General features: G+C 47.1%; 1 protein-coding gene across 1 annotated transcript in view; it reads left to right on the forward strand.

Annotated features, from left to right (window-relative positions):
* PDS5A (PDS5 cohesin associated factor A) overlaps positions 1-21,281 on the forward strand; it is an 831,005-nt gene that overhangs the window by 345,180 nt on the left and 464,544 nt on the right. Inside the window, exon 19 of the mRNA XM_069202018.1 lies at positions 14,462-14,622. Coding sequence (XP_069058119.1) covers positions 14,462-14,622 — 161 coding nt within the window. The remainder of the gene's footprint in view (positions 1-14,461; positions 14,623-21,281) is intronic.

The following is a 21,281-nucleotide window of genomic DNA, read 5'->3' on the forward strand; positions in this document are numbered from 1 at the left end:
GTCTGGGGGGTTAGTAGCCAATGGCTACTAGCCCTGAGGGTGAGTACACCCTCTTTGTGCCTCCTCCCAAGGGGAGGGGGTCACATCCCTAATCCTATTGGGGGAATCCTCCATCTGCAAGATGGAGGATTTCTAAAAGTTAGTCACCTCAGCTCAGGACACCTTAGGGGCTGTCCTGACTGGCCAGTGACGACTCCTTGTTATTCTCATTATTTTCTCCGGCCTTGCCGCCAAAAGTGGGGGCCGGAGGGGGCGGGCAACTCCACTAGCTGGAGTGTCCTGCGGTGCTGTGACAAAGGGGTGAGCCTTTGAGGCTCACCGCCAGGTGTTACAGCTCCTGCCTGGGGGAGGTGTTAGCATCTCCACCCAGTGCAGGCTTTGTTACTGGCCTCAGAGTGACAAAGGCACTCTCCCCATGAGGCCAGCAACATGTCTCTAGTGTGGCAGGCTGCTGGAACCAGTCAGCCTACACAGATAGTCGGTTAGGTTTCAGGGGGCACCTCTAAGGTGCCCTCTGTGGTGTATTTTACAATAAAATGTACACTGGCATCAGTGTGCATTTATTGTGCTGAGAAGTTTGATACCAAACTTCCCAGTTTTCAGTGTAGCCATCATGGTGCTGTGGAGTTCGTGTTTGACAGACTCCCAGACCATATACTCTTATGGCTACCCTGCACTTACAATGTCTAAGGTTTTGCTTAGACACTGTAGGGGCACAGTGCTCATGCACTGGTACCCTCACCTATGGTATAGTGCACCCTGCCTTAGGGCTGGAAGGCCTGCTAGAGGGGTGTCTTACCTATACTGCATAGGCAGTGAGAGGCTGGCATGGCACCCTGAGGGGAGTGCCATGTCGACTTACCCATTTTGTTCTCACTAGCACACACAAGCTGGTAAGCAGTGGGTCTGTGCTGAGTGAGGGGTCTCTAGGGTGGCATAATACATGCTGCAGCCCTTAGAGACCTTCCCTGGCATCAGGGCCCTTGGTACCAGGGGTACCAGTTACAAGGGACTTATCTGGATGCCAGGGTGTGCCAATTGTGGAATCAAAAGTACAGGTTAGGGAAAGAACACTGGTGCTGGGGCCTGGTTAGCAGGCCTCAGCACACTTTCAATTCAAAACATTGCATCAGCAAAGGCAAAAAGTCAGGGGGTAACCATGCCAAGGAGGCATTTCCTTACACTTGTATATAAATTTAGTATCAAAGATCATCAGAATCAGGCGAGTACTTTTTGAGTTAGGAATTTTTATAGTTTTCAGAAGGAAGAGGGAAAAAAAGATAGCAATCCAGGTTTAGTACGATGTACAGGACCAATCTCCTGGACTTAGGGAGGTTTTGGGCAAGTTACAAGACCACACCAACAGGTCACTTCAGGGAGCTCTGGTACATAAGGGTGCAGAGGTGTTACGGCGTTGGGTGTCCCATTCAAGTCCATGGAGATCGGTCCTGTTACTATGCTGCAGGGGCGGACTACAAGGACAGTCCATGGCAACCCACAGGGAGGCTTTTGGGGACACCGTTGGTCCACTCTTCATTGGGCTGTAGGGTGCAGAGGTGTCTTCTGGCATCGGGTCCAGCACTGGAGTTGCTCGGGGTTACGGGGTTGGGCTGCAGAAACACTCTGCAGGTGGGGGAGGATGGGAGGAGGAGTTGCAGGGGAGGGTCTGGAGACGCAGTTGTGAAGTCCACAGTGGGCAAGCACAGTTGGGGCTTCTCTTCTAGAGGGCCTGGGGACCACGCTGACACTATTGGCCTACTTGAACCTGGGCTATGCGACTTGGGTGCAGTGGTGATGCAAGGCATCAGGTTTTTGGCAGTCCCCGTCCTCTCAGTTCTTTATTGGGTTCTTGCAGGTGCATGGGAGCAGCTCCTCTACTCCAGTGAGTTCCTCTTTGTGTTTGACGAAGCACTGGTGGCTGTCCCCTTTTCTTGGAGGCCGCAGCTGCAGGACAACTCAGTTGCTTCTCAGGGGTTGGGTGCAGCTTGCAGGGTTGGCGCCAAGTCAGTCACGCTCGTCAGTTCTCTGGTCCAACAGTCGTCTTGTCCACTTCTTTTGAGTCCAGCAAAGATCTGAAGATATGTTATCAGGGGGTCTCCTAAATACTTTAATTTAGGGGGCATTAAGTGGAGTGAAGGGTAGTAACCAGTGAGCTACTTACCCTTTGGGTCTCTGCGCCCACTAGAAGACCACTTTCTGTGGGAAGGGGGTATAAACCTGTCCAGAGTCCCTAAATTTCACCACATGTAAGATGACAGACTTTCCTAAGTTGTGTCCACTATAGGCTGGCCTCCCTAGGGGTGTTCCCTGTCTGGGATTGTGACACATGTCTACATTTTCCAATTGTCTAGGTACCAAATGGGGGGGGGGGGGTTGGCATCTTCCTCTGAGGAAGGCCAGTTCTACATATCAAAGGCAGTGGGTTTCTTGGACGCCCCTGCCTTGGAATGCAGGTTATCCGGGAGAGGTGGGTAACACCCTGTCCCGAACAGACTTTGGTTTCTGATCTTTCGAGGGTGGAGGCTTATCTGTTGGTGGCAGGCTAGCCAGAACCGGTCAAGTGAGCTCACCAGCAGTTGGTAGGTTTTTCATGGGGAACCTCTAAGGTGCCCTCTGGGTGTATGTATTGATAAATCCATCCCCGAAATCAGTGATGGTCTGTTAATACGAGATGTTTGGTACCAAACATCCCTAGCTTCAGAGAAGCCATCATGTAGCTGGGGAACCTGTGACCAGTGTCTAGCACATGCATTTTAAAATAGCTTCCCTGTACACTTGCTATGTCTACGAATTGGCAAAACCACATAGTAGGGGCATATTTGCTCATGCATATAGGTCTTTACTTGTAATAAAATGCACCCTGCCTTAGGACTAAAGGCCTGCAGTAGGGTTTACTTACAGATATAATGAGCAGTCTTTTAGGGCACATGGCACACAAGTGTGTGCTGTATCATATTTTTAATTTTGAGACACCTTGTCACACAGTCGGCAATGGCAGTCTGCATAAGGTCCCCTGTTGTAGGTACTATTGTTTTCTGGGTATCCTCGGGTGGGGGCACTCACCAACCTTCCTCTTGCTTATCAGTTTGCAAGAGGTTCACCGGGAAGAAACACACGACTGCAAACACTACTTCCCTGTGTTATTCTATGGGACGACTGGGTAGTTAACTCTCTCTGCACTTGGTCTCTGGGACACTTACCATACTTACTTCTGTTGTTTTCATGCACCCCAGCCCCTAGCTAACTACCACGTTTACCTTGGTTGGGTTCACTGTTTCACATTCCACTTACTTAGTAGATGGTTTGCTGTCTAGTAGTTAGTGCTTTATTGAAGAATTCTTATGTTCGATGGCATCTGTCGCTGTAGATACACATGGTATGCATGAGCTCGCCATCTGGTGTTGGGTCGGAGTGTTACAAGTTGTTTTTCTTCGAAGAAGTGTTTTCGAGTCACGGGACCGAGTGACTCCACCTTCTGTGCTCATTGCGCATGGGCGTCGACTCCATCTTCGATTGTTTTCTTTCCGCCATCGGGTTCGGACGTGTTCCTGTCGCTCCGAGTTTCGGAACGGAAAGATAGCTGAAAACGGAAGATTTTCGACGGTATCGTTGCGATCCGGTTAGAAATAGACACATACGACGACGCGTTGAACATCGAAGCGCTTCGGTGCCCTTCGGGGTAGATTTCGGCACCCCGTCGGGGCCTAGTCGGCCCGACCGCGTGGAGGACAACGCCGATGGAACGGACCCCGTTTCGATTCTGCCCCGAATGCCACAACAAATATCCTTATACGGACCTACACTCGGTCTGTAATCTGTGCCTGTCACCCGAGCACAGTGAAGAATCCTGCGAGGCCTGTCGGGCGTTCCGGTCCCGAAAAACTCTGCGCGACCGTCGAGCGAGAAGACTGCAGATGGCGTCCACGCCAAAAGAGCGTCGACAGTTCGAGACAGAAGAAGAACAGGAGGAATCCTTTTCCATCCAGGATTCAGACTCCGACGAGCTACACTCTACAAGAACTGTGAGTAAGACGTCGAGATCAAACCTTAAAAAAGGAAAGAAGGCCCAGGGGACGCCACTGCCAACCGGCCATGGCTCCACCCAAATTCTCGGTGACCAACAATCGGCACCGAAAAAGGCCCATTCAGTGTCGAGATCGTCCGACTTCGGTCGAGACACCGGCACGCAGCCTCCTCGGGACCGAGAGAGTGCTAAACAGAAGCATCGACACCGAGAGTTCGGTGTCGACACCGATCGACGCCGAGACAGTGGCGCCGAAGACCATAGAGGCCAAGAATTTTCGGCACAGAAAAAGAGGAAGGTTACCTCGGAGCCGAAAAAACAATCGACAGGGTTTTCGGAGCCGAAAAAAGCGACATCAGACCCTGTTTCTGGCTCCTATACCGAAGAGCATTCTATGTCTTCTCAAATGAAGAAACATAGATTTGAACAAGAACTGCAATCCACTGACGTGGATCACACGCAAAAGCGTATCTTTATTCAGCAGGGGACTGGGAAGATCAGTACCCTTCCACCTGTCAAACGAAAGAGAACGCTTCAGTTTACTCCTCAGCAACAAACAACACAAAAGGTAACACCTCCTCCCTCGCCTCCACCTGTAACTCCGGCTTCGCCAACTTACACCCCGTCACATTCGCCAGCTCACACCGCCATGAGCCACGATGACCAAGATCAGGATGCGTGGGACTTGTACGACGCACCAGTGTCTGATAACAGCCCAGACACATACCCAACTAGGCCATCACCACCGGAAGACAGCACAGCCTACTCACAAGTGGTGGCTAGAGCAGCACTATTCCATAATGTGGAACTACACTCGGAACAAGTAGAGGATGATTTTTTATTTAACACCCTCTCCTCAACCCACAGCTCCTACCAAAGCCTGCCGATGCTCCCAGGCATGCTACGCCATGCAAAGGACATTTTCAAGGAGCCAGTTAAAAGTAGGGCAGTGACGCCTAGGGTGGACAAAAAGTATAAGGCGCCTCCTACGGACCCTGTATTCATCACTTCTCAGCTGCCACCAGACTCTGTGGTGGTAGGGGCTGCCAGAAAACGGGCAAACTCACACACTTCTGGGGATGCACCTCCCCCAGATAAAGAAAGTAGGAAGTTCGATGCAGCCGGGAAGAGGGTTGCTGTCCAAGCAGCAAACCAGTGGCGCATCGCAAATTCACAAGCGCTGCTAGCGCGATACGACAGAGCCCACTGGGATGAGATGCAGCATCTCATTGAACATCTCCCAAAAGATCTGCAAAAAAGAGCAAAACAGGTTGTTGAGGAGGGTCAAAACATTTCCAACAATCAAATACGCTCCTCCATGGATGCAGCAGACACGGCCGCAAGAACCATTAATACGTCGGTTACCATCCGTAGGCACGCATGGCTCAGAACGTCTGGATTCAAGCCAGAAATTCAGCAGGCAGTGCTTAACATGCCAGTAAACGAGAAACTTCTGTTCGGTCCGGAGGTCGACACAGCCATAGAAAAGCTCAAGAAGGACACTGACACTGCCAAGGCCATGGGCGCACTCTACTCCCCGCAGAGCAGAGGATCTTATAACACCTTCCGCAAAACACCTTTTAGAGGAGGGTTTCGGGGTCAGGCCACACAAGCTAGCACCTCACAGTCCGCACCGCCCACCTACCAGGGACAGTACAGGGGAGGTTTTCGGGGCCAGTATAGAGGGGGGCAATTTCCTAGGAATAGAGGAAGATTTCAAAGCCCCAAAACCACTACCAACAAGCAGTGACTCACACGTCACTCACCCTTCCCACACAACACCAGTGGGGGGGAGGATACATCAATATTACGAAGCATGGGACAAAATAACTACAGACACATGGGTCCTAGCAATTATCCAACATGGTTATTGCATAGAATTCATGCAATTCCCTCCAGACATACCACCAAAATCACAAAATTTATCAAAATACCATTCACAGCTTCTAGAGATAGAAGTTCAAGCACTACTGCAAAAAAAAATGCAATAGAATTAGTACCAAGCACACAAATAAACACAGGAGTTTATTCACTGTACTTCTTGATACCAAAAAAGGACGAAACACTGAGACCAATTCTAGACCTCAGGGTAGTAAACACATTCATCAAATCAGACCACTTTCACATGGTCACACTACAAGAAGTGTTACCATTGCTCAGAAAACACGACTACATGACAACCCTAGATCTCAAGGACGCATATTTCCATATACCAATACATCAATCACACAGGAAATATCTAAGGTTTGTATTCAAAGGAATACATTACCAATTCAAAGTATTGCCTTTTGGTTTAACAACCGCTCCAAGAGTATTCACAAAATGCCTAGCAGTAGTCGCTGCACACATCAGAAGGCAGCAAATACATGTGTTCCCGTATCTAGACGACTGGCTAATCAAAACCAGTTCGCTCACACAATGCTCAAACCACACAAATCAAGTCATACAAACCCTCTACAATCTAGGGTTCACCGTCAACTTTGCAAAATCAAACATTCTGCCAAGCAAAGTACAGCAATATCTAGGAGCCATAATAGACACGACAAAAGGAGTAGCAACGCCAACTCCACAAAGGATCCACAATTTCAACAGGGTCATTCAACACATGTCTCCAAACCAAACAATACAAGCAAGAACAATACTACAGCTCCTAGGCATGATGTCCTCATGCATAGCCATTGTCCCAAACGCAAGACTGCACATGAGGCCCTTACAACAGTGCCTAGCCTCACAGTGGTCTCAAGCACAGGGTCACCTTCTAGATCTGGTGTTGCTAGACCGCCAAACTTACCTATCGCTTCTATGGTGGAACAGTATAAATTTAAACATAGGGCGGCCTTTCCAAGACCCAGTGCCACAGTACGTAATAACAACAGATGCTTCCATGACAGGGTGGGGAGCACATCTCAATCAACACAACATAAAAGGACAATGGAACATACATCAAACAAAACTGCATATAAATCATCTAGAATTATTAGCAGTTTTTCAAGCACTAAAAGCTTTCCAACCAATCATAACCCACAAATACATCCTTGTCAAAACAGACAACATGACAACGATGTATTATCTAAACAAACAAGGAGGAACACATTCAACGCAGTTAAGCTTGTTAGCTCAAAAAATATGGAAGTGGGCAATCCACCATCAAATTGGTCTAATAGCACAGTTTATTCCGGGGATCCAGAATCAGCTGGCAGACAATCTCTCTCGAGATCACCAGCAAGTCCACGAATGGGAAATCCACCCACAAATTCTGAACACCTACTTCACACTCTGGGGAACACCACAAATAGACTTATTTGCAACAAAAGAGAACGCAAAATGCCAAAACTTCGCGTCCAGATACCCACACAAGCAATCCCAAGGCAATGCCCTATGGATGAACTGGTCAGGAATATTTGCTTACGCTTTTCCTCCTCTCCCTCTCCTTCCTTACCTAGTAAACAAATTGAGTCAAAACAAACTCAAACTCATTTTAATAGCACCAACGTGGGCAAGACAACCCTGGTACACAACACTGCTAGATCTGTCTGTAGTACCACACATCAAACTGCCCAACAAACCAGATCTGTTAACGCAACACAACCAACAGATCAGACACCCGGACCCAGCATCGCTGAATCTAGCAATCTGGCTCCTGAAATCCTAGAATTCGGACACTTACAACTTAGCCAAGAGTGTATGGAAGTCATAAAGCAGGCCAGAAGGCCATCCACTAGACACTGCTACGCAAGTAAGTGGAAAAGATTTGTTTGGTACTGCCATCATAATCAGATACAACCACTAGAGGCAACTCCAAAACATATAGTAAATTACTTGCTCCATTTACAAAAAGCAAAGCTAGCCTTCTCTTCTATTAAAATACACCTTGCAGCAATATCTGCATACCTGCAAACTACATATTCAACTTCCTTGTATAGGATACCAGTTATCAAAGCATTCATAGAAGGGCTTAAAAGAATTATACCACCAAGAACACCACCTGTTCCTTCATGGAACCTAAACGTGGTTCTAACAAGACTCATGGGCCCACCTTTCGAACCCATGCACTCTTGCGGAATACAATTCCTCACCTGGAAAGTTGCCTTTCTCATCGCCATTACATCTCTAAGAAGAGTAAGTGAAATTCAAGCGTTCACAACACAAGAGCCTTTTATACAAATACATACAAATAAGGTCGTCCTACGACCTAATCCAAAATTTTTACCAAAAGTTATTTCTCCATTCCATCTAAATCAAACGGTAGAACTACCAGTATTCTTCCCACAGCCAGATTCTGTGGCTGAAAGAGCACTACATACATTAGATGTCAAAAGAGCATTAATGTACTACATTGACAGAACGAAGAACATCAGAAAAACTAAACAGCTATTTATTGCATTCCAAAAACCTCATGCAGGTAACCCAATATCAAAACAAGGTATAGCCAGATGGATAGTTAAATGCATCCAAATCTGCTACCTTAAAGCAAAAAGACAACTGCCCATTACTCCCAGGGCACATTCAACAAGAAAAAAAGGTGCTTCAATGGCCTTTTTAGGAAACATCCCAATGCAAGAAATATGTAAGGCAGCCACTTGGTCTACGCCTCACACATTCACCAAACACTACTGTATAGATGTGCTATCCGCACAACAAGCTACAGTAGGTCAAGCTGTATTAAGAACTCTATTTCAGACAACTTCTACTCCTACAGGCTAAACCACCGCTTATGGGGAACTAACTGCTTACTAGTCTATGCATACCATGTGTATCTACAGCGACAGATGCCATCGAACTGAAAATGTCACTTACCCAGTGTACATCTGTTCGTGGCATCAGTCGCTGAGATTCACATGGACCCACCCACCTCCCCGGAAGCCTGTAGCAGTTCAGAAGTTACCTTCAATTTTGTACATTTGTATATATATTACTTAATCCTTTAATAGGTACATACTTACATTTTTCATTGCGCGGGCACTATTACTATAGTACAACTCCTACCTCACCCTCTGCGGGGAAAACAATCGAAGATGGAGTCGACGCCCATGCGCAATGAGCACAGAAGGTGGAGTCACTCGGTCCCGTGACTCGAAAACACTTCTTCGAAGAAAAACAACTTGTAACACTCCGACCCAACACCAGATGGCGAGCTCATGCATACCATGTGAATCTCAGCGACTGATGCCACGAACAGATGTACACTGGGTAAGTGACATTTTCATTTTGCAACACTTGTGTGGTTCTTTCTTGTGAGTGAGTCACTATCTGATTACTGTGGAATTGTCCCTCCAGGATAAGCTTCCGCTGCTCGCTTCAGATACCCCTAGAAAGCTTCCTGTATCTGGACACCTGTTCACTATCAGTAAGGGTTGCCTGGACCCAGCATATGGTGCCACATCATGGGTGTACCCCATAAACTGAGCCAGCTTCCTACAGGGTGATATTGCTTTCTTTACCCTATAGAAGAGCTTGAGTTCAATAGTTAATACCTTAATGGTATGTGCCTTACTGTAGGTGAAGTATTTTGTTTTGTATGCCTGATGGGTATTTAAATACATAAAAATTATGAAATGTAGTGTCCCTTATAGGGAACTTCTACTATTAACAACTCTGTGGGAGTATCAGTATATTATCTTCTTTCTGTTCAGAGTGGTATTTTACATAATTCTCATTAATATTTTTTCAAGAAGTTGTTTCTTTGCGTTGGTGAGAGTTCATTAATAGAATAATATCCCAGTGATTATTTTATACAGCACTAAGGCTGTATACCAAGTCCACGCATCTCTACCAGCTGTCCAACTTGGGAGACGGTAAGCCCTTGCCGTTCCACGCAGAACAGTACCCTCATACACCGCGTCTCTTGCAGCTACCAAGGCTTGTTATCTCCGCCAAGGGATCCTGAGGCTCTTTGTGAAGCCCCAGCCCTCTTGACTGCGACGCACAGCCCCCTGCATGTTTCTCCAGTGATGTGGGACTTGTTTCTAAGTGTGCTGCGTGGGCCTCACCTAGACTTGTGTACTTGCTGGCTGTGCGTCGCCTGTGTGGGTTGTCCCCTCTTCCTGCGACTCTCCTCACTGCTGAGGGTCACCCAGGACTCCCCTCCGTGGGTTGAGTCCTCCTGGACCTTGCTGGTCCCCGGCAGCTCCGTATTTCTTCTCCAACGGCATTTGCCTTGCCCACGGCTTGTTGAATGATGGTTTTTCCACACAACTGACTGATTGCAATCTGTCTTCCGGTGTGGGATGTCAACTGCATCATTTCAGAAACTCTTCAGCTGCTCTAGTGCTGCACTGCTGACTGTCTTTGTCCACCGTCGACCTGGTCCTGCATCAACAGACGGCTGGGTAGTGGCTCCTGCTACCACCGGACACTCAATCATGAACTTTTACTTGGTCCCCTTCCTTTACAGGTCTTCCTCTTCCAGGATCCACCTTTGGGTTCTTGCACACTTGTCTGAGTCTTGCATTATCCTTTTCTGGAGTCCTTTTGGTGGGCTTGGGGAGAACCAGATACTTATCTCTCTTCTCCTGGTCGCTGGAGGGCACTCTGGTACTTACCTTTTGGGGTTCCTAGTTCCTCCAGCTCCCCTCTACCAATTCCACTTCCTTGGGTGGGGGCCAGACTTTCGCATTCCACATTCTTCGTATATGGTTTGGTTCCCACCCCCCACCCCCCCGGGCTTCCAGTATTTACTCTTGTTTTTGTTTTCACTGTTTTCTACTGCCTTCTATTTCAATCACTGACTTCTAATGTGCATATAATAGTGCGTTTACTTGCCTCCAGTTGGGTTATTGCCTATATAGTATTTTGGTATTTTTCTTACCATAATAAAGTACCTTTATTTTGTAGCACTGTGTGGTTCTTTCATAGCTTAAGTGCTGTTTGACTACAGTGGTATTGCATAAGCTTTGCACGTCTCCTAGATAAGTCTTGGTTGCTCATCCACAGCCGCTTCTAGAGAATCTGGCTTCCTAGATAATGACTACACCTCACTAATATTGGGTGCCTGGACCCGGGATAAGGTGATAACACCACTAGTGCTCACCACACACCAGGTCAGCTTCTTACATCAAAAATAACAAGTACCTTTACCTATGTTTAGACACCAGAATCAATGCGATCAAGTTTAGTAGGTTTTGCAAGAACAATCTTTACAGTTTTGAGAATTCGACACTTATTGCAACTTTTGAAAGCTGCTGTGTCATCCTATGGAGAGAAAAACAAGTACTGCATTCAGATTTATTACAGCGACGTATGGGAGCAGTCTCCTGGACTTAAGGTAAGTATTGGGCAAGGGGCGGGACCAAACCAACAGTTCACACCAAGTGGCAATGGGGCAGCCAGTTGCACTGAATGTAGTACTGCATTGGGTGCTGAATGTAAGTGAAGGGGGATAGGTCCAGTTGAAATTAGGCTGCACGTTAGGACTAGGTGTCTAGTTTGGGTGAACCACTGATAGGCTCGGGTCTTGTGATGAACAGGGATGTATGGACACCAGTGGTCCTCTTCTTCTCGGTCCGGGGCTTCCAGGTGCAGAGGGATCTTGGACCATTTGGGTGTCTGTCACCAGTGGCAGTCACGATGATGGGGGGGGCCTGCAGAAACAGACTGCAGGCGTGCACTGGCGGACCAGTCCAGATAAACCAACAAGTGGGCTCAAGTCTCACGAACATGGGGGGAGGGAGCAGACAAACCAGTGGTCCTCTTCTCCTTTGTTCGGGGCATCTGGGTGCAGAGGTGCAGTGGACTGTCAGGATTGCCGCCTTGAAGACAGTTGAGATTGGGCCTACACATGTCAGAGTGTAAGCTGCAGTGAGGAAACCCATGATGGACTTTCCCTCCTGAGAGGGTGGGGACCTGGTTGGCACAGTTGAATACCGGTAGGGAGGCTCTGGTGCAGTGGTGCTGTCTGACAGAAGTTTCAGTGGTTCTCGGGGGCCTGTAAGGATGCACCGGAGCAGCTCCGCTACTCCATGAGATTTTCTTGTGCTGGGGTGAAGGCTTGCAGTCTTCCTGTGCTTTTGGGAGTTTCAGAAACTGGTGGACAAGGTGTCTTACTTGCAGTTGTCAAAGTGCGCAGGTAGGCTGGCTGGGTTGGCGCAGAGTCAGTCACAATTCTTCAGTTCTTACCTTTTGCGTCTCTGGAGTGTCCTTCCTCAGGTTAGTCGGTATCTACTTTCCTGGTTCCAGGGGCTCCACTAAGTACTGAATTTAGGGATGTATCGGGAGTGTAGGATAGTAGTTAATGGGCTACTCAGGCCTCGAAAAATCTAGTCCCCACTCACTATGATAAGTAATATTTTATCTGATCAAACTATTTGTAGAACCTCCTCGACCCTTTTGGCAAGTTAACAAAGAAAAGATGTTCTGTTCAGCCAGAAAGTGGAGGAGCAAAAGACATCTTTAAATCTTATTCTTCTCACATTTGCTCTGTTCAGAGACAAAGGTCAAAAGTCAGTTTGTCTTACAATTAATTTTCCTTCAGACTGCAGAGTTCCAGGATTTTTGTCAGGTTTTTCCTAACACACAGCATTTAATTAGCTAAGTCAGCTCTACAAACATTTCAAAATATATATTGCAGTACTTGTTAAAGCCCATTTTTTGTGAAGAAAAAATATTTTAATAGGATGAAAACAAACCAGAACACTTAATTTGGGGATGCACAAAGAATGTTTTCTCATACCTGATTTTCACAGATTATTAATACATTATATAGTTTTATCAGTAAAGCTGCAGGTTAGGGGGAAGGTTTTTGGACATTTTGTGGGAATTTTCTGTCTGTAAATGAGTGTAAGACAACATCATGTTTTAGTGATATAGTTATTAAAATTGTGTTTAAACATAAACCTAGAAACACCCCTGCCAGCGATAATATTAGTAAACTAAATGGTAAGTCTTGGATCATGTGTCCCCTTGGAGCAAACGTCTATTCAATAAAGTTTTTTTTGGTACAGCAGAAATGCTGATCTCACATATATGAAAGTAAACTGGTATGTGAGAATGAAGATAAAGAACACTCTGTAAGCTAAAAATATTTGCTTAGGATCACACAATTAGAGACCTGTTTACCGGTCAAGTACATTACAGTTCTGGTTGAGTAGATTATTCAAGTTACTTGACCCTGCAGATGTAGTAACATTTTAATGATTTTAATGATTTTTCCATGCCTTCTACTGATGCTTTGGGGTCACTACACCCAGCCTTATATGACCTCTTCCAGTGGGCATAACCCTGTCCCAGAGTTCTTAAATCTTCCAACACCAGGAAGTCAGGTTTTTAAATATGGGTTCCACGTCAGGCAGCTCACCTTAGGGATGGGACTGGCCTGAGGGGTGGAAACCTTCCTGAATACTAAGTTTCCCGCCTGCCCAGGTGCCAAATGGGCCCTGGGGCAAGAGGTCAGCATCCATCCTTTGAGTGAAACCAGATTTGCATACCAAGGAAAGAGGGCTTCTTTGAAGCCCCCTGCTGTGAAATGCAGATTTGCTGGTCATCCTGTTGGGTGGGGTGTGTAAGCACTTCGCCTAAAGCAGGCTTTGTCTTTCACTGCTTGAGAGCAAAGGCTCTCACCCTGAGGGGCCAGAATCTTTCCTGGTGGCGGCAAGCTGGCTAAAAATAATCTGCCCCCCACGGGTAGTTGTTTTCAAGGGTCACCGCTAAGGTGTCCTCGGGGTGCATGTATTAATAAATCTGTTAGTACCAAACATACCTATTTTCAGTGAAGCAGTCATGTAGCTGGGAAACTTGTATTGACCAGTGTCCAGCACATGTACAGAAAATGGCTTCCCAGTTCACACACTGTCTAAGAATCGACAGAGACATAGCAGGATCATCTCTGGTCGTGCAGATATGCCCTTACATGTAAAACAATGCACCCTCCCTTAGGACAGTTAGGCCTGCTTTAAGGGTGACTTACATATATTGCATGCAGTGTTGGAGGACATGGCTAAATGAGGAACAATTGTACATTTTTAGGGAAAAAGGTCTGGCATAGGGGACCTCGTTAGCAGAAGCCCAGTGCACTTTCAGTCAAAACTGCATCAAATAGTAGGGGTGACCATGTCAAATAGGGGCACTTTTCTACACTGTTAAACCTTGAATGGTAAAACAAACAAAAAATAAAAAATCTGAGCCCAACCACAAGATTTCTGAATAATTCACAGCTTGTGAATCAAGAGAAGTGTTCAAGTTGCAGAACTGTTGTTACTGGTATGTAACATTTCTGTTATGTAGCACTAATACTATATTTGGGCCAGTTGCATGTGTCAGAGCTTTCTGCAGACCAAAATGGGGGTAACCAACAAACATGTTAAAAGATTTGTTTAAGTGTGTTCAGCTTGAGTGTTGGAGAAGTTGAGAGCTCCTTACAAATTAGTACTCGCGCTGTTCCATAATGTATGGTAAGAAATGTTAAGTGAAAATGTTTGATCCTCACTTTTTTTACTCTTTAAGGTTCTCTCTTTTACACATCCTACCTCGTTTCACTCTGCGGAAACATATGAGTCTTTACTGCAGTGCCTAAGAATGGAAGATGACAAGGTGGCAGAGGCAGCAATACAGATATTTAGAAACACAGGTCACAAAATAGAAACCGACCTTTCACAGATTAGATCGTGAGTACAAATTCCCTGAGTTTAGGTATATCTGTTAATGAGAACAATTACATTTACTTTTGAAATGTATTTATTTGTGCTTCTTTTTGTTAGATTTAATTGGAACTGGTTTAAATAGAGAATCTGACTTGTGTACATTCAAACGGTTGCCCTTTCCCTGTACAACTGTCTTTTAAAAGGTTGAGTTCCTTCAGTTGCTTTGCATGCATCTTTTTATGTGCAGATGAGTGTTAGATGCAGCTTAAAACAGTCACAAACTTTTAAGAACATTATACTGTGATACCATAGATTTTAAATTGCCATTTCTTCTAGGTCATGATCTGTGCTAATCTGTGTGCTTGGTTGCTACACTAAGTCGGATGTGATGGAAAAGTGATCCATATTTTGTAATTGTCATTTATTGGCACATTTTTCTTAGCATGTACTCACATGTATGAATTGTCATTTAGGTCTCCATAGCATAACCAGTGGTGCATGCAACAATATAACTAATTCATAAGCCAGGTGCTGTTTAGAATTTGTTTACTTATTTGTTTTTTTATAACCTACATTTTTATTGAAATTTTCAGTACAACGTACATGTTTGCAGTGGCTTACAATGACATTGTTCATCAACACTGTTTCTTTGTAATTTGGAGATAAACATAAGTTCGCACATTTTTGCACATTCATGTTCTTTTTACATGGGGAGATCATTTTTCTTGTTCACCTGTTTTAGAAGTTATGTATCTGCCAATTTGTACATGACTTTTCAACCTTTTAACCAGCTGTATAAGTAACTGCCCCAACTGGGGAAAGACAGTCCGAGTACAGCACTTGTGATTTAATCTCTGTGTTGGTTAGGGAATAGGGGAGAGCAAAGCTAGCAGAAGAGCAGGGGTGTTGTGTATTATTGCTACTCGGTGTGTAGAAAGGGGGTGGCTGGGGGAAGAGGTGCAGAAAGACGTAGCGATTTCCCCCTTCTCTCCCCAACCCCACCTTGTAAACTCCTGTGTGTTTCACCGACTGACCGGTGACTGGTCAGTTTTGTGCAATATAAGAGATGTTTTTTCAGGCCTGGTGTAGGGCGATCCTGCCTTGCCCATGGTTTTGGTACATTTGGTTAGTGCCAGTAGAAGGTCAGCAAATCTAGATGTTGCTTTGCCTATTTTGGGATGAGTGGCCATCTCCAGTGTATTGTAATGGCTTCTATTTTCTCAACGTGTGTACTAACAACCCGCTGGAATTGCCAGACCGTGTGGACAAAACCTGCTTGTTCCCTATGGAAGGGCAACTCAGTAAGGTTGTAGGACTGATTGGTAAAATCACTTAGCAAGTCATATAAGCCCTGTGCAGATAATTATATTGAATATATTAGATTCTGGAATTATGAGGTACCTTTTCGGGCTTCTCCAATACCTTAATCCATTCCTTCTGAGGAAATGGACTCCCAAGTTCAGCCTCCAATATATCCTTTACACATTCCAGAAGTGTTCTCCCAAGACCAATCAGGGCTCTGTACAGCCAAGTAAGCAGTTTGTTGCCAAAACCCATTGTATAAATGGCCTGGATATACTTGTGTCAGCGGTTGTGAATTGGTGATTTCTCCATAGGGAGTAAATTCATGCAGTGAGGGGACCTCTGTTGTTGGAATTGAACCTCCTGAGCCCCTATCCTTCCATTATGGTTTCTAATAGTGTTCATGAGCTAGGCTTGTAAAATTCTCCTGTTGTCTGGCTCTGTATGACTTAAACTCTTTGCTAGTTTGCATCCCTATATAACTTTCTACACTACTCAGTCGGTATGAATACACAGTTGCATAGGTTATCTTGTCCCTGGTCCTTTGCAGCACCTCTTCTTAAGGGTGGCTTCTGCGCAGTGAGGAGCGATTCCACTGACCTTTCTGGCCAGCGCCAGTTGCTCCCTTCAGTGTGGCCTCTGCTGCCGCTTGTGTGTGCTTGACAGAGCTTGCCATCTGTGTTAGAGGCCTGCTTCCACCCGCAGGCACCCGCCTGCGCCTCATCCATGGTGGCCTAGTGGCAATGTCTGTTTTTCTGTCTTTACAATTTTTCCTGTTTTTCATCCTTTTTACTGTTTCTCTCTCTGTTTGCACTTTTTCACTTGTTTGTGCTTTTGGCACTCTGCCCCTTTGCTGCTCCTGCATTTCCCTCCCTGCTGCTACTCCCCCCCCCCCCCCCCCCCCTCCCTTCAAAGTGCGTTCCTGCCTTCCAGCTGACAAATCCCTCTCCCTCACTCCCCAGACTTGCAGTGGGTGTGCCAAGGCAAGCCTGTCTGCACCAGTCAGCGCCTGGACTGCGCCCAGTGCCACTGACCCTGGTTCTAGCCCCATTCCCTGATACAATGCTGAAACCTTCTGCGGACTGAATCCAGGATGTTCGACCGCCTGCCACCTCACTTCCCCTAAAGGTACCCATGGACCTTTTGCCCGCTGCCACTGCACCTTCTCTGTACTCCAAACGCCTGAACCCCCCAGTTGCATCCACAGAACTGTTGCACACCCATCCAGATCACCTCAAGTGCATCCCCCTCAACATCCGCTCCCTTCACTAGCACACCGTGGAACTTTGGGACCTGATGGACTCCACCCACCTGGACATCGCCTTCCTCACCGAGACATGGGCAAACAGCATCAAAACCGAATATTACCATCGTCATCCCCAGCAAATACAAACTGCTCTGCAAAGACCAACCTTCCAGACCAGGCGGTGTACTAGCCATCTGCCACAAAACCACACTCTGCCAATCAGTCAACACACAGGAACACTCCCCCCTCATAGATCAGTTCCAAGTCCACGCCACCTAGAAGGCCACCATCAGTGGCACCCTCATCTACAGGCAACCCGCCCCCTGCTCAGCCTTTAGTGTGTCCATGGTTGACTTTATAGCCTCCCCACGTACTCGCCTCCACCAACTACATACTCCTCAGAGACCTCAACTTCCACATCGACTACCACAGCACCACCTCGCTACTCGAGGACCTTCACACAGTCGGTCTCAAGCAATTGGTCACCTCACCAATGCACATCGCCGAACACACACTAGCCCATTTGTTTCTGCCACCATCGACGACTCAAAACCACTACACTGGACTGACCACCACTGCATCCGTTTCTCCATCACCACACCTACAGCTCATGTCAACACCACCCGTCCCCCTCACAGGAAATGGAACCAGACCACTGAGGAGCAAATAAACACCCTCAGCAACTCGCCATCCCTTGACACAACAGATGCCAACACCTCAGCACACAACCTCCGCCAATAGATTGCCAATTGAGTCAACACCCTAGCTTCACTTCGAATAACCACAGGGAAACACACCACCAAGAAATCCAGCTGGTTCATCACCGCTGTTGCCTTTCCCATCCAGGGTCGAGGACAATGTCCTAGACATCTCCCATTTAGATTCAGAACTAACCACTGCAACGAGACAGCCCAGCTCACTGCCACAGATGACATCTGCTCTCTCTTGACCACAGCTAAACGGCAGCCCTCATCCTACTGGACCTATTAGCCGCCTTTGATAGTGTCCCACACACCCTATGTCCCAGACTCCACACATCAGGCATACGCAATAAGGCCCTTCGGTGGATACACTCCTTTCTGACAGGCAGAATGCAGAGTAAGACTCCCGCCACACCTGTCGGAACTTATAGAAATCAGCTGTGAGGTACCTCAAGGATCCTTGTTGAGTCCTACAGTGTTAAACATCTACATGGCCCCGCTTGCCCCATTCATCAGAAACTACGGATTGAACATCATCTCCTGTGCCAATGACCCCCAGCTAATCACCTCCATGATCGAAAACCCTGCAACGGTCTAGAAGAACTTCCAAGACAGGATGGAAGCAGTCGCCTCCTGGATGAAGGAGAGCTGCCTTAAGCTAAACTCCAACAAGACAGAGTTTCTCAGCCTGGGACGACTCCTGGTGGCCCTCCACACTTGGCAGACCCCTTATCCTTACAGACCACACACACAACCTCAGTGTCATCCTCGACTCAGCGCTCAGCATGACAAGACAGGTCGCCTCCACCTGTTTCCACACCCTCCAACTCCTCTGGAAGATCTTCAGATCGCTCCAAAGCGACCGCCACAAGACCATAACACATGCCCGGATTGCAAGCAGGCTTGACTACGGCAATGCTCTCTATGTCAGAACCACCAAGAAGAATGTGAACAGGCTACAACAAATCTAGAACATCTCCGCCAGACTCATCCTAAACATCCCCCGCCAAGAACACTTCACAGGACATCCGAGAAATCGCCACTGGCTCCCCGTCGAGAATAGGATCATCTTCAAGCTCCTCGTACATGCTTACAAGGGCCTCCACAACCTCGCGGCCCAGCTACCTCAACCACTGCATCACCTTTTACTCCCCTGCCAGACCTCTCTGCTAATCCCATCAGTCGCTCACCACCGTACCCTGCAAAAGGAAGTCCTCGGCTGAAGGGAGATCTTTCACCTACCTTGCGGCAAAATGCTGGAGCACCTTGCCTCTCCTCCTCAGGCAGTCACCATCGCTACCTCAATTTAGTAAGTACCTTAAGACATGGCTCTTCGACTGAAACTTGAGAACCTACCCCACAGCACCTTGAGACCCTACAGGTGAGTGGCGCGCTTTAAAAATGTAAATTAAATTGAATTGAACTGATAGATATGAGGCCCAGCACACAATCTACAATGTCCTGTTTTGGGGGCTTGAGAGGTTGCTCCGAGTCTTATTTCACAAGAGCAAGTGGACCCCTTACTACAGGGTGTCCAAAAGTTCAAAGGGAATGTAGCCCACTCATTTTTATGGAACCTCCCTGTAGGCTAAGAGGAAGCAAGGTAACAGAACATTCCATCTTCTCAGTTTTTTTCTGAGAGTCCCATTATCATGCCTTTGAGTGTTTTGTTGAATCTTTCATCTAACCAATTTGTTTGAGGATGGTAAAGAGGGGTGAATTTATAAGGGACACCACACTCTTGCCCCATGGCTTTAAGATAAACAGGCGTGCAGTTTGCAGTTCTGTCTGATACGAACCTTTTAGGAAAACCCACCCTGGAGAACATTTCCAGGAGGGCCTTGGCCACTGCATGGGCTGTAGTGGTCCTAAGAGGGATGGCCTCTGGATACCTGGTGGCATGGTTCACCACCACCAATATGAATCTGTTTCCAGAGGCTGTTGGAGGGTCTAGGGGCCAACAATATCCACCCGGAGTGCCACCTGTCTTGCTACTGGCTTGAAGGGTGACACAGGAGCGACAAAACTCCTTGGTGTCTTCTGCCATGTGGGGCCAGTGAAAGTGAGGGGCAAGCCTGTTCATTGCCCCAAGTGAACTGCAAGGGGTATGTCATGTGCTAGGTTTAACAGGAACTTCCGAAATTGCAGAGGGATGACCAGTCTCCTGGTGGCACCAGGTTTAGAGTCCCTTGCTTCTGAATAAGGGAGACTGTTATCCCAGTACACTCTTTGAGTACCACTGACATCCCCTGCCTCTTGTGCTGCAGCTTGCTGCCTTAAGCTTTCCAGTGAGTGACAGGTTGTCTGTTCCAGATGGAGTTCCTCCCTGGTGAGCCCTGCTGCACCCAAGAGCTCAGTTGTGTCAGCTTTGAGCTCCTCTGGTGAAGATTCCACCCAAGGAGTAGGTTCCTCTCCCTCACGAGTAGAATCTTCACTGGAAACATGAGGAGGGGGTAACATTTTACCCTGTCTACCTTTCTTTTTGGGTGCCTCCTGGTCCATTGTTGCAGGGTCCAGGGCTTCCTGTTCCCTTTTCTTTTTGACCTGTGCTCTGGTCAGGGCAAATATATGCCCAGGGATGCCCAGCATTGCTCCATGGGCCTCCAACTCCACTTCAGCCCAAGCTGAGGTCTCCAAGTCATTACCTAGGAGACACTCTACAAGTACATCAGAGGACACTACAATGTTTTTAGGGCCACTAACCTCCCCTGCTAAAGTCAATAACTGCCATGAGGTGGCACAGTGTTATTGTGAGCATCAATCACTTGGTACGTGTGACCAAGTAGGTGTTGCTCAGGAGACACCAGTTTTTCAGGAACCATAGTTACACTGGCACATGTATCCCTGTAGGCCTCAGCACCATTTATTAAGGGATGCTGCCTATACTCACCCATATTAAGGGGACAGGCAGCTTGTATTGCAAGGTCAGTGGCATCAGAAACCAACACAGTCATAGTGGTCTCCCTGATTAGCCCAGAGCCAACTGAAGTCCCTAAAGTGAACCCAGCTACACTTTTGGACTGACTACTATTACTATTGCTAGGGGCACTAGGGGTAGGAGTGGTAGTAATAGTGGTAGGGGGCTTGGTGCTCTTTTTAGGACAGGTGCTGTCACCCGCTCTATGACCTTGTTTTCTACAGATGTAGCACCAAGGTTTCTTCAAGGAAGAGGATTTAGACTCGCCCCCAGAAGAGTTTTTTGGGCCTGATGAAGACTGTTTCTTTTGGTTTATCCCCACCCTTGTCCTGATGCTTGCCTGCTTCCTCCTTCTTGTGGTCACCCCCTGTGTGTTTTTCTACCCACCCTGGTGCAGACTAATTTGTCTGCCTTCTTTCCCAGTTCTTGTGGATAGGTCAGATCAGAGTCCACCAGGTATAAATGCAACTGGTCAGAAATACATTTATTCAGAATGTGCTCTCTCAGAATCCGATTG

The sequence above is a fragment of the Pleurodeles waltl genome, chromosome 1_2 (assembly GCF_031143425.1).
Source record: "Pleurodeles waltl isolate 20211129_DDA chromosome 1_2, aPleWal1.hap1.20221129, whole genome shotgun sequence".
In the NCBI taxonomy this organism is placed as follows: domain Eukaryota; kingdom Metazoa; phylum Chordata; class Amphibia; order Caudata; family Salamandridae; genus Pleurodeles; species Pleurodeles waltl.